Below are 19380 nucleotides of genomic sequence, written 5' to 3'. Positions count from 1 at the left end.
TATTTTTACTTATTGTACACCTGTTTCATCATTTACATTACTTACTTGGCTACAGTTTGAGTTTTGGGCCCCTTGATAATCATGGCATAAATGTTTTAATGTACAAGTCAGCATGTGTAATTGAGCAAAGGCAAATTATAACCTACACTAGAGGCCTGGTGCACGAATTTGTGCGTGGGTGGGGTCTAGCCAGCCCACCCTGATAGGGGGCTGTTAGGGTTGGGGGGAGGGTCTGCGGGCAGTTGCCAGCCTGGCCCCGTCCCATGGCCGAACTCCTGGTTGAACTTCTAGTCAAGGGGGCAATTTGCATATTAGCCTTTTATTTTATAGGATAAGGACTAGGTTGATGTTCTGAACTATGTAAAAGATGGGGTCTGAGCTAGGCTTTGAAATAGATATTTTTTAATTGCTAAAGAGAAGATTATAAGTATGTAATTCTAGGTGGGAAGGATTTGTGAGGACAGGTTTTTGGCAAATAGTGAAACTAAGATATTGGTAGTCTGAGAGTTAAAAAGACACAGTGTATTATTCTTTCACTGTCCACATGCACCAGGTGTTGTGGGCATAAGATATATAAGGCATAATAATTCAGTGATCATCCACTTTGCTTTTAATTCTACTAGTTTTATTGCTATTTTGAAAGTCTACTTTGGCCATTGTTGTAATTCTATTTTCTAGGCTAATTATATAATATAGTTAGGTGTAATATCAATAGCAGTGCTGTCACTAAGTAATACTACTTCATTTTGAGACCTATTTAGTAATTGTAGATTCTGTGGTGTGGTGTATTGTGTTTTGTAATATGTTAGAGTACATTAGATTCGCTGAACTTTAATAGTTCAGAACTCCGAACTGTGTGCATCACTCCACACAGGTGAACCTTCCAAATGTAGTCTTAGTGGAAGTTTAGCTTTTAGTATCCTCATGTGACTATTTGCATTATTAAGGGCTTCATTAGGAGCTAACTTAGTGCAGTTCAATATGATTTTTATATTCTTATTAGAGTCCCGATGCACAAAATTCGTGCAAGAGTAGGCCTTCCTTCCCCTGGCTGCCGGCACCAGCTTTCCTCCAGCACCCAGGACCCGGGCTTCCCTCGCAGAGGGAGGCCCCGCCCACCTGCTGCAGCCCAGGCCAGTGGCCTGGGCCTCCCTCTTCGGGGCGATTGTGGAGCCCCCCATTGATTTCACCACCGGCCCGTGGCCTGGGTCTCCCTCTGCAGGGCGATCATGGGGTGATGCTGGCTCCCGACTAATCACATCGCATCCGCCTTGGCTGGCCTGGCGCCGTGGGTGTCATAGCATGGTCCCAGTTTGTCATCCGGATGGTTGTCCAGGTGGTCATTCTGCTGTTCGGCTGTTTGGTTGATTTGCATATTATGCTTTTATTATATAGGATATGTATAATGTTCAAACAAGGAAATGCATTTTTAAAATCTAATTGCATTGTTTTTGTTTGAATTGTTTCAGGTTTTTTTGCCCGCCTCCTTGTGTGTATCTTATGGGCAGTGGATGGAAGAAAAAAAAAGAGCAAATGGAACGAGATGGTTGTTCTGAACAAGAATCTCAACCATGTGCATTTATTGGAATAGGAAACAGTGACCAAGAAATGCAGCAGCTGAACTTGGAAGGAAAGGTAAATTAAAGCTGTTGATTCTTCATAAAGGCACCATGGTACCAGAATCTAGTAGTGTCCTTATTAGTTTTTGTGGTAGTGATTCTCACCCCCCCTTCTTTATTGTATACCTAGTTCACCATTTACATTACGTTACTTATTTGGCTACTATTTGAGTTTTCAGGCCCCTTGATAAGACATGGCATAAATGTTTTAAAGTATGTACACGTCAGCTATTGGTAACAATTTTTTTAAAACACAAATCAGAACCAGAAACAAACTTCTCAAATGGCTGTGGGCTAGTCATGATTCATGGAACTCAAGCTGTTGACATGTAATGGTGGCACTCAGCTAGCTAGCAGCTTTAGCATGCTGTGAATCAGGTTTCCATTGGAAGTAATAAGTTTAAGAGTCTAATCACTGATCTGACAGGGACATGATGCTCAAATGATAAATGCATAGTTCAATAGTATTTTATTCTGCTCTCTGAATCTTAGACTTATGCTAGAAGCAAAGTTATACAGATAAATTCTTAGAAGCATTGACTTGGGTTATAAAGATCATAAATGTTTTTCCTCACCTTTGTGTGGAGCAGAACTATACTATAGGCAAGCACAGCCATGATTAGCTTTAGTCAGATTTTTAGGGATTTTTTAAAAATTAAATTTTTAGGGAATGAAGCTTATGTATTAGTTTTACTAATTGTATATTATATATTGAAAAAGCAGTCATTTCAATCTGTACCTTTGGTATTCAAAAATAATTCTTTATGACTTAGCATTTAACATTTGTTTTCCCTTGATATTAAAATTTAAAAAATGGTTAGTTCTGATCTTAGTGACCACATAAGTGTTTTTTAAAATAATGCATCTAAAGGTAGTTTTTCATTTAATATATTTTTATTGAGTGCCTTAATTGGCCTTAGGAAGGGTTGGAGGACAGCATTGAGTGTGGTGAGCAAGGGATTTGTACTCTCATTTAATTTTAGTCCTTTTATAGAGAATGAGCAATAAGAAGCCTCAGTATCAGCCTATATCAAATTTGAGTCTTTTTATGTCATTTGTATCTTCATAATTTTTATCAGCAAGATTTGTCAACTATGTATTTCAAGTTAGATTTATGATAAAACTTATTACAATAAAGGTTGCTTTATCTTAAAAGAAAATAGAGCAGTATAAAGTATTTCTAAGTTATGACCCTTGAGACAAAATTAAGGATGTAAGTGGTGGATTTATCTAATAGGCCTAAATGTCTTACCTATTTTTCTCATATAGAAAGTCTCAGAGTTCTGTGTCTCAAGTTTTATCTTAACATTTGGTACTATTATTAATTAGATTTGACAGGTAGATATTGAGGAGCTAGGGATTCTAGAGACCACAGTGTATATAATCATGTTAATTATTGCTTGCTTTAACCAATTTCAGCTTCCAGCAATTTTAAGTAATGCCAACCAAACAGCATTTCCACTCACCTTTCCCAGCATCATAGCTTAGTATATCTTGCTGCAACTTCTACCATTATATTCTTTCCTTACGCCCTAGAAATTCACAGAATAGGAAAATAATACATGAGAGCACAAGCATTAATAGCATTTAAAAAACTTACTAGCTGAAACCAGTTTGGCTCAGTGGTAGAGTGTCGGTCTGTGGACTGAAAGGTCCCAGGTTCGATTCCAGTCAAGGGCATGTACAATACATTGGTGGCGGGCACATCCCCAGTAGGGGGTGTGCAAGAGGTAGCTGATCGATGATTCTCTCTCTTCGATATTTCTAGCTCTCTATCTCTCTCCCTTCCTCTCTGTAAAAAATCAATAAAATATATTTTTTTAAAAAACTTAATAAGGTACACAATACCTATATGCTGAAATTATGCGTTAATATTTAGTTTGAATGGAAAATGCTATTAGAGAAGTCTATATAAAGTAAGATTTGTCAAGTCAGTAGAAGGCATTCTAGGCAGAAAGAAGGACATAATCATGTGCTTGGGCATGAAGGCCTGAGAACGTGGTATGTCTGGGCCCAGGTAGGCAAAGATGGCCTGAGCAGTGGGATGCTGAACTTCACAAAGAGGCACTTTGCTCCTGACTTAAATCGCCACAATGCTTTTGCAGCATTAGACCAGTAGTTCTTTTTCATTTCAGGGTAGATGTTTGAGTCGTTTTTGAGTTAAAATGTTTATTATTATTTATAGAAAGCTTTATATGTTACATTTTATAGAATCTTGGTAGCTAATTTAGCCTTTTTGTATGATGAAACAAATTAATTTCAGTTTTTATTTACTCACTCTGCTAAAGCCATAATACTTTTTGAGTCAGTGACTTCTCCCCTTTTCTCTTTTGGAATTTAACTAGTTTGTTGTCATTGGCCTTATATATTTTTTATAATAATAGTTCTAATAAAATTATCTCAGGTATGAGTGTGTGTGTGTGTGTGTGTGTGTGTGTGTGTGTGTGTGTATTCAGCCTGCTTACTTTAGTAATTAGGGATGTATTTCCTTTCTTTCCAAGGAGATATATGTGTGTTTGCCTTTTCCAAACCAAATAAAGCCCTTTGTGTGTAGGTTCAACCTTCTCTACTCCTTTTTCCTTTCCTGTTTGCCAGTCTACCTTATCATTTTTGGTAGGTTTCATTATTTTCTCTTTTCTGATATTGATCATATCCTTGTTAACACTCTTTTCTCATATTGATCGTATCCCTTAATATTTGAACTCAGATTTTTCCATTACAATGTCATTACCTTCATTTAGATACAAATTTCATTTTTGTTCTCTGTGCCTGTCTGCTTTAGTATTTTGATACCCATATTTGCAGAATAATTCCATAGGTTAGGCTTAATTTGACCATTCATGCTTTTTGAAATATTTATACATGGCTCCTGCCACAACATCTTTGAATGCTTAGCGATCCTTGGGTGAAAGGATCAGAGTGAATGCAAATACTATTGTTCTTATTTATTTTGTACTACCGTGTTTCCCTGAAAATAAGACATCCTCCAAAAATAAGACCTAGCACATGGAAAGATAAGACATCCCCTGAAATAAGACCTAGCGAAACTTTGGGAGAAAAAATTAATATAAGACACTGCCTTATTTTCGGGGAAACAGGGTAGCATGATTAGCTTAGTCTTAATTTTGTCGTCTGCAGAACAAAGTCTCTCAAAGCTTTTACCACACTTTTGGATTTATAAAAACTTAATTGAGTGTAAAATATTCAAGGTGGCATCTAAATTTTTAAATAGAACTTTGCTATTGGAAAATAAAATAAATTATGGCATTATTTTGTTCTGCTACTAAAATTGCCTGTGAGTAAAATTCAAAGTTTAAAAACCTAGAACACATTCACTTATTTTTTAAATGAGTGACATTTGCCCTGCTTTTAAAAAGAAATACACAGCAGAGGTAGTCATAGAAATGTGCTTAGCCTAATTTTAAAGTAGAGCATTGATTTTTATAAAGTATATAATTTAAATACTTTAGCTTTCTTTATCATTTTACCTAGTTTGGAAAAGGAAAGTAATTTAGTCCCTTCCCTAATTCACAGAGATTGGGGGAATAGGAGAGATCTTAGAATTCTCCTATATGTTTGAAAAAGTAGCTTTTTCAGGCATCATCGCTGTTTTGCAAATGCTGTAACTCTTAAATACTATATTTTAAATTACCAGAATATATTTTCTGATAGACTGACATAATGTCTTGCTGTATTTAGTTGTTCTAGTACCTTTAAATTCAGTTCTTTTGATGATACAATATGAATTATCCCATTAGGCAAACAACATTTTAAGAATAGTCCTTTAAATAAAATATACTCATAGAAGCCCTTTCTGGCGTAAGATATTTTGTTGGTATCCAGTTAGTACTGACTGTGTTTTATCAGGATTATAGGTGGTTACTCTGCTGTTCACATTGTATGCACTACCTTGGGAAGGACCACTACTAAATTTTTTTACATAATTTGATTGGATTTTGATGGCCTTATTTCTGTGTTTTCTTTATAGAAAGACAGTCTAGATTTCTTTTAGCTATGAAATTGTATTTTTAAAAATTACCACTAATACTGATAATTCTGTGATATAGATGTAGAGTTATATAAAACAAGAAAAGACTAGTGTTTACAATTCTTTTAGAGGGGGTAAAATAGTTCACAATGTTAGTATTTTATAGACTTGATAAGAAAGACGGTACTTTGTCATCAGAGATTAATTTCAGTAATTTTATAGTTGGTTTTATTCAGCTTTATTGAAATTACTGCATTTAAGCCTGATCAAACCTAGCCATGACCATACAGAGTTGTAGGTCCATAACCAACAAGGTTTTGGTGCTATTAAAACTTTCCTTTTCTTTCACAGAACTATTGCACAGCCAAAACATTGTACATATCTGATTCGGACAAGAGAAAGCATTTCATGTTGTCTGTAAAGATGTTCTATGGCAACAGTGATGACATTGGTGTATTCCTCAGCAAGCGGATAAAAGTCATCTCCAAACCTTCCAAAAAGAAGCAGTCATTGAAAAATGCTGACTGTATGTATATACTTAAATTTTCTTTTGTCCCCAACTCCCACAATGAATTAAGATAAATTTAACTTTTTTTTAATTAAAAATTGCTTTTCGATAGCCAGCTCATTCTTTGCTAATATTTTTGTATTTTTAAAAATTACCACTAATACTGACCTGAAGATGTCACATTCGTTAATTATTGCTGCTTTATTGTCTTTTTTCTTTTTTTGAAAATGAACTAGTGTTGTTTCATCACTGCTCCCCAGAGACATTTAGAAAATAGGAGTTTTTCCCCCTTTTGCCCTCACAATAACTGCAGCGAGTGATGTTAGCATTGGTGTCTTGGGCCAAGAGAGTCCCCATTCCACAAAGTTGATTTACCAACAAGGTCAGATGGCCTTGCAGGGCCATCCTGAGAACCTACACAACGTTTTTCCCAGGGTTCTCTGCCAGAGACTGCTATCTCATCAGCAGAGCTTTAGATTCTCAGAGATAAGTGCTGTCTGTTTGCATTAAACATTTCAACTCCTATGCCCATTTTTCTTATTGTAAGTTCTTCTTATGAAAACTTTCAAACTTAGAAAGGGACAAAGTAGCATAAGGCGACCACCCACCTGGCCTCGGCAGTTTTTATCAGTTGTTTCAATATCTCCATCACCACCAGCACCTCCTTCTCCAATTGCTGGAATATTTAAGTGTAAATCGTGAATGTCCTATCCTTTCAGCTACCATTTCTTCAATAGTGACTAACAGGTAATTTATTTTTAAATGTTGTTACACCTAACAGAGTTGACAGTTCTTTGATGTAAAAGCCAAGCTATGTGTAGATTTATCACATTCCTCATATGGTTTTACAATTGTGTTTTTGTTGTTTTATAACAGTTGACTAAACTGGATCCTAACAAAGATCATGCATTTTAATGTATAAGTTTCTTCTCTCCTTTTCCAACCTTTTATTTCTTCCTTATCATTTATTTGTTAAGAAACAGGTCATTTTTCCTATGGAATGTCCACATTGCGGATCTGGTTGATTACATATTTCTCTATCTCATATTTTCCATAAGTTGGTGGTTAGACCTCAAGACTTTTATTTTAGATTTATCTGGTCCTATATATGTTCATTCCTATGGAATCAAAAGTCATATAATATCTGATCATCCCACTTCTTGTCATGTTAAGATTGATTATAGTAAATTGAGCTATTGTTAGCCCAGCCCATCCATTACAAAGTTCTGAGCAGTCTTTAATCTGATGGCTTTAGTAGTATTCGTTGATGCTGCTGCTTAAATCAAAGATTTCATCAAGGACTGCAAATGGTGACTTTTCTAATTCTTTTATTCATCATTTCTGCATTTGCTAGCTCTTTGCTTCAAATGTAGTCAGTAGAGGAAAGGCACTATAAATGCTTAGTTACTAATTTGCAGACTAAAGATAATATTCTTTGAAGGTGATCATTAAGTTTTAGGATTTTTGTTTTGTTTGCTTGCTCTATTTTGTTTTGTTTTATTTTTATTATGAACTTACAGGTTTTTATATAATAGTGAGTGGTTTTTTAGTCTACTTAGTAATTGTTATTGTTATTTATTTTATGGAATATTTCAAACATACTAGTCAGAGTTGCATAATGAAATGAAACCTTCTGTGTTCTGACTTTAACAGTGATCTTAACTTCTCTTCATTCTACACCCCATTCTACCCTCATTTTAGTTTGATGCAAATCCCAGACATTATATCATCTATAAATATTTCCGTGTGTCTCTGAAGGATAAAGTTTCTTGTTTTTTTTGTTTGTTTGTTTGTTTTGTTTTTTTTAAATATAATCACCATGACATGATCACATGAAAATAAACATGTAATAAAAAGAAATAATTTCATCAAACACCTACTCAGTTTTGAAATAGTCTAAAATATCATTATTTAAGCTCTTTATTTGAATCAAAATTTAAATAAGGTCCACAACATGTTACAGTATATATTGTGTTGACATGTCCTTGAGTATTTTTAATCTAGATTCCCTCTCTCACTCTCTCCTTGTAATTTATTTATTCAAGAGACTGAGTCATTTGGCCATGAGAACTTTCCACAGAGTAGATTTTGCTAATTTCATTTCCTTGGTGTAGTTTAATGTATTTTCTGTAAATTTGTGGTGGTAAAGAGAAATTGCCTGACACTAGTTAAAGGTGGTAAAGACAGATTTTATTCAGTACTGTTGCAATAGGGAAAAGAGACATCAGTGTACAATTGAGCTCAAGTCTTCATAGAAGGACAAATGGGGATTTATAGTCAAGGAGCAGAGTGAGGGGTGGGGAGGGCCAGTGGATGGAACATTACTAGGAGCAGATATCAGAGGTAGAGGGATTTTTGACAAACCAGTCTAACAGAATGCTTGCTAAGGGCAGGCCCAGGGTATCAGATGGAAAGCTTGGGGGCTGGGGAGGAACTTGATCAGATAACTAGAGTAGGAGGATGGCTTAGCAAGATTCTTACATTAACTGGGCCAGTGGTAGGGCCCATGGAAGAGGCTTGGGAGAGCCTGTCTAACGTTTGTTCAAGGAGAGTTTAGAAGCTTGCTCAGATTTAAGTTAGTTGTTCTTTGGCTCTTTTTTGTTTTTGGAGGGCAAGGCTCACTTCATAGTGGTAAAGAGTTCTTGGATCAGGATATAATGTTATGTATTCAGGCTATTTCTAATATTAAAAATAACAGGATTTTATTTAACCTCTTCAACTTGGAATTTCTATTGACAAAGTTTATTGATGGCAGAGAACATTTTACTTTCAGAATATTTTCTTGCTTACATAGATGTGGCTGTGTGTGTGTGTGTGTGTGTGTGTGTGTGTGTGTGTGTTTAAATTCATGCATTGCTGTATACTTTAAGTCAGTGGTTGTCAAACTCATCAGTCAACAGAGCGGCAAACTGCGGCTCTCGAGCTGCAGTTTGCCAACCACTGCTTTAAGATATTTAGAAGAAATCAGAATCTCTAATAGTCACAATATCTAGAGGCAAATGCCATCCTCTTGGTAACCCTCCCTATGAGTATTTTCCACAGGATTGGATATGAGCACACATGTGCAGTCACATAAATGTATATTTACCTAGTGTGCATTTGATGCATACCAAGTGTTTTATAGTCTGCTTTTCCATTCAGTGATATCCCAGGAAGATGAATTTTTTTGTTCCTTTTCTTTTTTTCTTTTAATCTTTATTGTTGAAAGTATTACAAGGGTCCTCTTTCGCCCCCCTCACCCCCATTAACCTCTTCCAGCCCGCTCCCATCCTTCCCCTACCCCAGGCCCTTACCACCCATTGCTGTGTCCACGGGTTATGCATATATGCTTACAAGTTCCTTGGTTGATCTCTTCCCACCCACCCTCCCCTGCCTTCCCTCTGAGGTTCAACAGCCTGTTCATTCTTCAATGACTCTGGGTCTATTTTTGATCATCAGTTTATTTGGTTTGTTACAAATATTTTCTTATCAGTGCATTTAGATACATGGTATTTAAATGGATAATAGATATTATAATTTATTTCATCAGTTTTCACTGTTAGACATTTATTATTTAAATAATTTCCCTTTAATAAATATATTTATTTATTAAATATATAATAATTTTTATATAAAAATGTATAATTTTCATTTAAAAATGATTTTTATGGGCATATTTTATATCTTCAGCTTGACTCTTTTTGGGGGGGTTATTATCTGTATTCTTTGGAGGGTTAAAATTTATGTTTAAAATGCTTTAATATAATGTAAATATCCTATATATATTTTAAAAAAAAAAAGCTAATATGCAAATCGTCCCCTCCACCAGGAGTTCTACTGGGAGTTCAACCAGAGGGTGGGCCGCCCTGTGGCCCTCTCTAGTTAAATTATAAAGAACAACCATAACTTGCCAGGTACCAATCCCTTCTTTCTCCCTCTCACCTCCAGTCACCTAAACAGGAGCTATTTTTTTCTCTGCAGTATGCATCGCCTCAGGAACCAAGGTGGCTCTGTTTAATCGACTTCGATCCCAGACCGTTAGTACCAGATATTTGCATGTAGAAGGAGGTAATTTCCATGCCAGTTCTCAGCAGTGGGGAGCATTTTACATTCATCTCTGTGAGTATAAAAATGTGCATTTGATGTTTCTGGTGTGAAGCTTATAAATTCTTTTTGATAAGAAAATATGCGAGTATATTAAATTTTGTTATCTTCCTAAGCAGATTAATGAATTCTAAAAGATAACAGTTTGATCTCTGTTTCACTCCACCAGTGGATGATGATGAGTCTGAAGGAGAAGAATTCACAGTACGGGATGGCTACATCCATTATGGACAAACAGTCAAACTTGTGTGTTCCGTTACTGGCATGGCACTCCCAAGATTGGTATGGCTCCACTTTTGTAATATGTATAGTAAAAATTAAGGAAACATAAACACAACAACATTCAATCTCACGCTTTTTAGTTTAAAAAGAGATATCAATAAGCACTTATATTTATAATTGGCATTTTTACCCCACTTTATGTTTAAAATGCTTTAAGGCAATTAACCGGTTTTTATGAATGTATTATTAATGACTTCCTGCTGAACTATTTCTAATAAGTTTTGGTGGCATTTTTTTCCTTTTTGGTTGTATATCCGAACATGTTCAATAGAGGGCACTATAAAATTACATTGTGATTTATTTTCTTAATGCAGACACACTACTCATTTTTTGTGGTACTGCTGCATCCCAAATAGGACCAAGTTTTCAGAAACATAGAAGTTCTTATATCTTTAGAAGTATAAATTAATTTTTACCAATTTACTCTTCCACAAGAAGAAAAATTTATTAAAAAGGAAATAAAATTGGGAGAGAGGCATATAGGTTAGGGATTTTTGTTCACTAGGGAGATCATGAAATAGTAAAAAACTGCTTTTCTTACCAAAACAAAATCAAAGGCTCCTAGTATACCCTGCCACATGCTCACTCTCTTTTTCTGAAACAGAAAGCAAAATGGAATGGTGAGAGGGGAGGAATGAGAATATGTATGTAGTCAAGGAAGTTTTCTTTATTTTTGATTTCAGATGAAAATAGTTCTAAATGTTTGTATACTGTTGGAAGTGACCTTCATAATCATCAAACCCTTAGTGATTGATTGCCTTCTGTGTGGCCAGTGCCTCTAAGGTGTGATAGGATTATTTTTCAGCTATCCATGTGCTTTGTGGAATATTCGGATTATAATCTTGTAGCGCGTAATGGAAAGAGTTTAGGCTGGGCAAGCAGCCAGTCCTGGAATCATATTCTGGTCCTTCAGCTACTAAGCAGGTGATTTTGAGGAACTTACCTGACCTTCTGAGTCCATTTCTAATCTGCAAAATGATACTATTTTAAGTACTTAAAATATATACGGTATATATATATATAAGTGTATATATATGTATGTATACATACACATATATACTTAAAATAGGTATCATATATATATAAATATCAGATTATGGACTACACTGACTACCAAACCAATGTAGTCTTTAGAGATAGTTTTTTCCTTTCATGTTGGATTATCTGTCATTTACTTTTACTTTTTTAAAATTTGTCACTGTATTTTATTGGAAAGGTCATCTGAACTTGCTACTCAAAATATAGACAAAAAGGATTAGCATCAGCTAGGAGTTTGTTAAAAATGCAGAATCTGTGACCCCCACACAAGATTTGCGGGCTCGGAACTAGGGCCCTCGGTGACTTGTCTGCACATTGAGGTGTAAAAGCACTGATCTAGAAATCGGCTTTATGTGCTCGTCGAAGTGGGGACAGGTCCCACCATCTAACATGCTGGTGATCTAAAGGCATTTTCTATACCTGGCCTACTGTTTATAAATGTTTGTGTGAGTAGATACATGACAAGTAAGGGATGTATAGCTTATTTCTATAGGTATCGAAAGCATACCTACTGAAAACTCTCCATGTGTGATAACCTTTTCTTGTTTAATTGTTGACACGCAGATAATCAGAAAAGTTGACAAGCAGACCGCATTACTGGACGCAGATGATCCTGTGTCACAGCTCCACAAATGTGCATTTTACCTTAAGGATACAGAAAGAATGTACTTGTGCCTTTCTCAAGAAAGAATAATCCAGTTTCAGGTAGGTTTCTAAGTCACTGGTGAAACCTAAAATGTTTGTTAGGCCAATAGCATACAGAAACAGGAAGCTCTTGCTTAATGTTTGTTGTATCCGAACACATGAAGCTGTGTTCAGATGTTTTCTCAAGTCCAAGGGTCCTCAGCCCACACAGGCTTTCGACATGTGGTCACCCTGCCTCAGGGAAGAACTCGAAACTCGTGAACACGTTCTCTGAGAAACAGTAACATCTGGCTCTGGGGGACAAAAGGCCTCTTGGGCCATCCAAAAGTAGATTTCAGGTGTTCAGTTACTACACCCTGAAGTTGTGTGCACACACTGTATATGGAGGGGGCGGGTTCATCATTTCTCGTCAGATTAATTTTGGGGTCTTTCAGGATAGTATGATGACATGTTTCAAAAGCTACTTTTTAACTACATTTACTCAGAAGGCTTTCCTGAGGACATTTATGACATGGCATCTTACTTAATAGGAGAGTTATACTTTCATGGGAAACTAGTTTGTTAACATCTGGAGACCTGTTCCAGAGGTATGGCCACACAGCCGTTTCCTCGGCCCAGCGCTGACGGACTGGTCCAGGTGTTTTAAGGTAGGGGTGGGGGCTAATGATTCACATCTTGGTTGCTTCTTAAGAAAGTACACAGGTTTCTAGCAGGAGAGGATTCTAGTCTCTCTTTCTTAGGGAGCCCTAAAGAGGTTTTTTTTCCTTTTTTTTAATCCTCACCTGGGGGACGATGTGTTTTCATTGATTTCCGGAAAGAGAGAGAACATTGATTGGTTGCCTCTGTTCTTGCCCCACTAGGGATTGAACCCATACCCTTTTGGTGAATGGGATGGCACTCCAATTGGCCACCCAACCAAGTCAGGATCCCTAAAGAGTTTTAAACAGCTATTTGCAACATTATTTAAAAAATTATACAGGTACTGATATACTCAGAAATGCTTATTCTGAAAGGTAGTACCAGTTATTTAGTATTAGTCACTGAAATATTTCATATTATAATAAAAACTTATGTGTTAGGTTTTTATGCTAATACTAAAGACCCAGTGCACGAAATTTGTGCACTCTGGGGTGTGGGGGAGGGGTGTCCCTCAGCCTGGCCTGCACCCTCCTGCAGTCCAGGAGCCTTTGGAGGATGTCTGACTGATGGCCATCAGTTGGACACCCTGAGTGCTGCCTTGAGGCCTGAGAGGCTCCTGCCATCGCTGCTGTGCTCACCAGCCATGAGCCCAGCTCAGGGCTTCTGGCTGAGCAGCGTTCCACCAGAGAGCAGCTCCTACTCGAACGTCTGCCCCCTGGTGGTCAGTGCATGTATAGCAACCAGTCGTTCCACCGTTTGGTCAATTTGCATATTAGCCTTTTATTATATAGGATTTTGTTTGTTTATTTAGGGTTTGGCAAAGCACCATGCTTATGAAGTTTATACATTTTCCATTCTAACTCTAGTCTACAAATGTTACTTATTGAAATTGTCTTATATTGCAGTACATATAAAAATTTCTAAACTTTCTTCATAAGGCCACTCCATGCCCAAAAGAACCAAATAAAGAGATGATAAATGATGGAGCCTCCTGGACAATCATTAGTACAGATAAGGCAGAGTATACCTTTTACGAGGGAATGGGCCCTGTCCTCGCCCCCGTCACACCTGTGCCTGTCGTAGAGAGTCTTCAGGTGAGATCACCTCCTTGTAACTTCTCTCAGCTATGACTTAGCATAATTTTATTTCACAATAATTGAGTTTTTTCCAAATATTGTGATTTGGGTATTTTGTTATATGTTACTGGTAATAGAAAAACAAAAATAAGACCCTAATTTTATGCAAAAATAATTTAAATTTAAAACCAACTTGTATGTTAACCTTGATTTTTTTTTTTTTTTAGTTTACTTTGTCTTTATAATCATGTGATTTAAAAGAAGCATTTTAATCACCCATATTTTGCAAATGATGTCTGTGCACTGTAATGTGTGGAAAATGTTCTCAGTGCTGTTCTGGTTTTCTGTGAATTGCAGCTGAACGGCGGAGGGGACGTCGCGATGCTTGAACTCACAGGACAGAATTTCACTCCCAATTTACGGGTGTGGTTTGGGGATGTAGAAGCAGAAACGATGTACAGGTACTTGGTAAAACTTTTTATATCGTCCACAGTTGGAGGTGGGTGGGTATCTGAGACTCCTTCCTGATACTGATTGCTAGCAACCCAACTTGAAGTTTCAGTTCTAAAAATTGCCTTGTGTTTATGTTTCCTCCTCAGGTGTGGAGAGAGTATGCTCTGTGTTGTCCCAGACATTTCTGCATTCCGAGAAGGTTGGAGATGGGTCCGGCAGCCAGTCCAGGTTCCAGTAACTTTGGTCCGCAATGATGGAATCATTTATTCCACCAGCCTTACCTTTACCTACACACCAGAACCAGGGCCTCGGCCACACTGCAGTGCAGCGGGAGCAATCCTTCGAGCCAATTCAAGCCAAGTGCCCCCTAATGAATCAAACACAAACAGCGAGGGAAGTTACACAAACGTCAGCACAAATTCAACCAATGTCACATCATCTACAGCAACAGTGGTGTCCTAACTACCGTCTTGTTGCTGGGACTTAAACTGACTCCAGTGCAGCAAAAGGTTGACAGAAAGAAAGAGAGAGAGAGAGAGAGAAAAGTGAACAATCTTTTGTGGTTTCTTGGGAAAACTTTTCATACCAGGTGATACTATTCAAAAACCCCATGAGCCGCAAGTGCTGATTGGAAGTGCAGAAGCCACAGTAAAACAAAAAAACAACATCAACACGTACAAACTATTGGAAACTCAGTTTTTGCTTTTTTTCAGCTGTTATTTTTGGTTGGTTTTGTTTAAATGGGCAAGAGATAGACACGTGGCTGGAATAAAGGTTGAACTAGAAGACACAAATCTAACATAGTTTTTATGGACCAAGGACCTTGTATAAGCTTTAGTAAAGGTACATGTTCACCATACCTTTTTATATCACCGCCTAGAGCACACCTTGTTACCAAGCAGGTGCTCCTCTCCCTGCCCCTCGGAGCTTCTGCTCGTCAGTACGCGCAGGCTCCAAGCCTGACATGCTTGCTGAGTCTCCCTGTCATACTCCCAGGTGTTTTTTGGTCTACGGCCGGAACTGTTCTTTCTTTGTTTTGTTTTTTAAAGCTGAAGTCTTAGGACTTTTTATGAGTTTGAAATTCTTTTGATTTCAGCAAGTCAAATCTTGTAAAGGCCTGCTTTTTTTTTTTAAAGATTATATGAAGTCTGTGCAAAAGCTTTAAGAAATGCCTCTGCCTTGCCTGAATTACATGCAATGTACATGAACTAGTCTCTATTCTCAGACATGTGGCAATTATTTCCATGTTTTCTTTTTAAAAAAAAATGTATTTATAGTGGTGATCCAAGCGGTTCTAACATTTACATTGGATTAAGTGTGGCCATTTAGTCATGAGTGAGTTAATGGCGTAGGACATGTGATATTTGAAGTGTTCTCTCCCCCTCCCCCATGCAAACATGTGTCTCCATGTTTCAGGATTTGTTCAGGTTTCCCCCACCTGACCTTGTACATAACTTGTATTATGTGTAAGTTAAACTTTTTATTTTGAACTTGTAATGTTCCCAGTGATTTCATTCAGTAGGGTGTTTTCTGCCTTTTTGACATATAACAACAACAAAAAAATCATATCAATAGAAATATTTGCTACCAGGTGGTAGCCAGTGCCCTTATTGTATAATGAGGAAAATCTCAGCAAAAGCATGTTTTTATTTACTTTTTATGTTTTTGGTAGCCTAGTCCACGATGTCATTGTAAAACCTTAAAACAAGATGCTCTTATTAGTTGGTGAACTAAAGTAGTTGGAAGACAAGTACTTTAGAAACACATAGTTGTGAGATTATAAAAATGCAAATGTAACTTATCTTACCATTTCTCTCTCTGCCTTTTTTTAAAATCTTCTTTCCCAGTACCGAGCATCTCCGTAGATGTCTCCTACTCAGAAAACATTTCTTTGCCCTTCAGTTAAGATTTGAGTGCATCCAGGGTTGTGTTGGCCTTGCACGCCAAGCTACCCCGTTCCTCACATTGCTTCTGTTTCTGCACTTTGGTTGTGCCTTTGTTCCGTCCTAGAGATAGCGGCAGACTCGCTGGGCTACACTTAGTACAGGAACCACGTGTGTGATGTCCGAGGACACAGTCTAGTAATACAATCATCCTTGTTAGAGTAAAAACTACCTCTAGATTGTGGTAAGCTTTTTACTGTCCCATAAAACAGGAGCCAAAGCACCTTGTGATCGAAAACTGTACATTCGTCATTTCCATACAGAACAGTGTCTCTCTGGTGTCCTGGGCTATTTTCAATGACATTGTTAGTAGCTTTTTTTGTTGTTTTTTTTTTAGCTTTGCTATCTTCTCTCATTTTGCTCAGACTGTGTCATTGTAAATAGAATTCCTAACATCTTTACATGACTTTTCCCTTAGTTTCAAGGGAGAAGCCATTTATTTGTAAAACACAGTAGCCGTAAAATCAGAGTTACTGGTTTCCTCTTTCTGCAAGCCTTTGTAATTAATTACCCATTGGACGACAGGTAGCCTTCTCTCCAAACTGCTCCAGTCACTAGCTTCTCTCTCAGTGAGCCGATCCCGCCTCACTCCTTAACTCTGTCAGTGATTAAGGGCAGAATTCAGTGTGGCCTTATCTTTGTTTTGACTGTTTACTGGCTTTTTCTTGCCTTTTTCCGACTAGTATTTATTCTTCTGTCTGTTGTCATGCCAGCAGCCTTTGCACAGTGCTTTTGTTCAGAGTGCAGATGTTTTCAGTTCTGCTTTTATTTTAATGGCTCACAAGTTTTCTCCACTTCCCAGGTGTGGTGTTTAGTTGTAAAATTACATTAAATTAATTGATAACAGATGAGACACTTTTGAAGCTTTCTTGCCCAGCTTTGCAGCTCAAAATAATCCTGCAAGTTTATGACTTTATTAAAAGTGAACTTTTGCATATCTATTATTTAAATATATCTTATTTTGGCTCTTTGTTTCTTTTAATAAGACAATTGAAATATTAGGCTGTAAACTTTTCCTTTTTTTTTTTTTTTTTTTTTTTTGATAAATCCAAAAATGTACTTATAGGCATTTATTTCCCCTGCTATTTTCTGGTCACTCTGCGAACCACAAACTGAAGAGTGAAATGGTTTGTCTGTTGTAGCTCCTGTTAAAGGAGTTCTTTTGTCAGCTGCTTAAAAAAAAAAAAAAAAAAAATCTGTTTTGTGGATTTGTAAATCATTTGAGTGTATAATTTATAGGAACCTTGTCCTCTCTTTATAGTAAAAGGTACCCGAGGGCCCCCACCCCCACCCCATTGGTGGCATTAGAGATGCTGGTTATTTTCTGTGATGAAGACCTTCTTAAAATGGTAACTGCTTCAGCTAAAGGATAGTACATTTGAGTTGTTGTTGTTTTTTAATACTGTTTTAGAAGTGTATCTTTTACTCTCATGATTCTATGCAGTTTCTAAAAATGTGCGTAGTAGCTGAGTCTGTGATCCAATATTTTTTTATTAGTTCCATTGAATTGATCACACAGATTTGGAAGGCAAGTGACAGGCTTTAAAAGTAGAATGCCCTTTGTATTTTGAATGACTTCAGAGTTGAACACTAGAGTAATATTTAACCTGCTGCTGACTTTTCTTAAACTGTGGCAACGGAAGGCATCTTCACATAGATATCAGTGACCTGTTTGTCACTCTTGCTGCACAGACTTCCTTGTGATCATAACTGGTTAGTTTTTGTTTATTTTTCTAATGAAACTGGTACCGTCTGTGCCCTCACAGAATATTCCCCATGCATTTTTTGAAAACTTAACTAGTCATGTTTAACCAGATAATCCTGGGGGGGAGGGAGGTTCCTTTTTGAAACAAAATGCTATTCAATTATTAACCAAGTTACTTACTTTTGATTTTGAAAGCAGCTGTTTCTGATGAGTACTGAACAAATGTGTGTAATTTTCTGTGCCAGACTTTGACTTTGTTTCAAGCACTGTAATGTGGGTTGGATGGTTAGAAACAATAATATATTAGGGTTTCTATTTAACCCTTTCAGGACTGAACTGTGTCCCCTTTTATTAATTTTCCCTGTGTTGTGATAAATGTTTGCCAGCATTCAGTACTGTGTTGGTCCAAATGTAGGTTTATATGCTCATTTTTAGCTTATTTCTTGTACCTTGCAGCATGCTCTACACATTCAGTCCTTAAGGGGTTTATTTTACAAACTGTGCGCCTGTAAGGTTTGTTAGCAATAAGATAGAAAATTGAGCAAGTTTATACCATAATTTTGTAGAAAAAAAGAATCTGCTCAGTTCCATATTTCATCCATGAGAAACCTGCAATATGGGCAGTTTCAAGGAATTAATAAAAAGGAAATGTAAACCATTGTAAAAGTCTTCTGTTGAATGGGCCTGGTGCATGCTTTATCGTCTTGGTGTCAGTAAACTTCATAAAGGTGACATTAAATCCCATATTCCAGTTTGCACATGTACACTCTGACCTTGCTGTCTGCATCACCTGAGTGGGAGCTACGATGCTGCTGCGCTGAGAGACAGAGCTCCTTTCCTCCCTTGTGAATGGGGAAATGGGATTGTCCCTCAGCGGGCTTCTCTCCCAATTCAGTAACATTTCCAGCTAATCCCAAGGAAAATGGAGAATGTCACTTAGTAACCTTTCCAGTATAAGGTGGTCATTTGGCCTGATCCTAAAGAGCATACAATGGTTTGTGCTTTTTGCTGGGGGCTCCTAGAGTGACAGTGCCTGCTTTTGTTTAATAGGGAAACTGTAAAAGGGGGAAATTCTGTATTTTTTAAATCATAGTTTATTTCTTATCTGACTTCCCCCCCCAAAGGAAAAAAAAACACAAAACTATTAAAGTTACCAGGATTTTGCTAAAGACATCTTGCTCTAAAAATAGTATTTGCTAAGTAAATAAGGAACAATGTAGCTGGAATTTGTATTGTGAGGCTAAGATTGATAGTGATTCGTTTAGAGGAGAATAATAAGCTTGTACCCCTTTCTATGAAGAGCACACAGTCACTTTCTAAGAGGTCTTATGGAAGGTCCTGTGTGTGTGTTGGGGGCGGGGGGAGGTCATCGACCCCCTGGATGGTTGTCAGTGATAGGGC

At 37.1% G+C, this 19380-nt stretch overlaps 1 protein-coding gene across 6 annotated transcripts in view; it reads left to right on the top strand.

Moving 5' to 3' along the window:
• The window catches only part of RBPJ (recombination signal binding protein for immunoglobulin kappa J region), an 85040-nt gene extending 66395 nt beyond the window's left edge, over window positions 1–18645 (top strand). For all 6 annotated transcript variants that reach the window (XM_084890561.1, XM_084890563.1, XM_084890565.1 and 3 more), the window contains 8 exons: window positions 1470–1635; window positions 5959–6133; window positions 10076–10213; window positions 10368–10480; window positions 12083–12223; window positions 13741–13896; window positions 14236–14339; window positions 14478–18645. In XM_084890561.1, coding sequence (XP_084746687.1) covers window positions 1470–1635; window positions 5959–6133; window positions 10076–10213; window positions 10368–10480; window positions 12083–12223; window positions 13741–13896; window positions 14236–14339; window positions 14478–14793 — 1309 coding nt within the window. In that variant the 3' untranslated portion in view covers window positions 14794–18645. The remainder of the gene's footprint in view (window positions 1–1469; window positions 1636–5958; window positions 6134–10075; window positions 10214–10367; window positions 10481–12082; window positions 12224–13740; window positions 13897–14235; window positions 14340–14477) is intronic.
• The last annotated feature ends 735 nt before the right edge of the window (window positions 18646–19380 follow it).

This window comes from Pipistrellus hanaki (assembly GCF_964339955.1).
Source record: "Pipistrellus hanaki genome assembly, chromosome: 1".
Classification (NCBI taxonomy): domain Eukaryota; kingdom Metazoa; phylum Chordata; class Mammalia; order Chiroptera; family Vespertilionidae; genus Pipistrellus; species Pipistrellus hanaki.
Note: the sequence above shows the minus strand (reverse complement) of the source record. Positions and strands in the feature narration are given on the sequence as shown.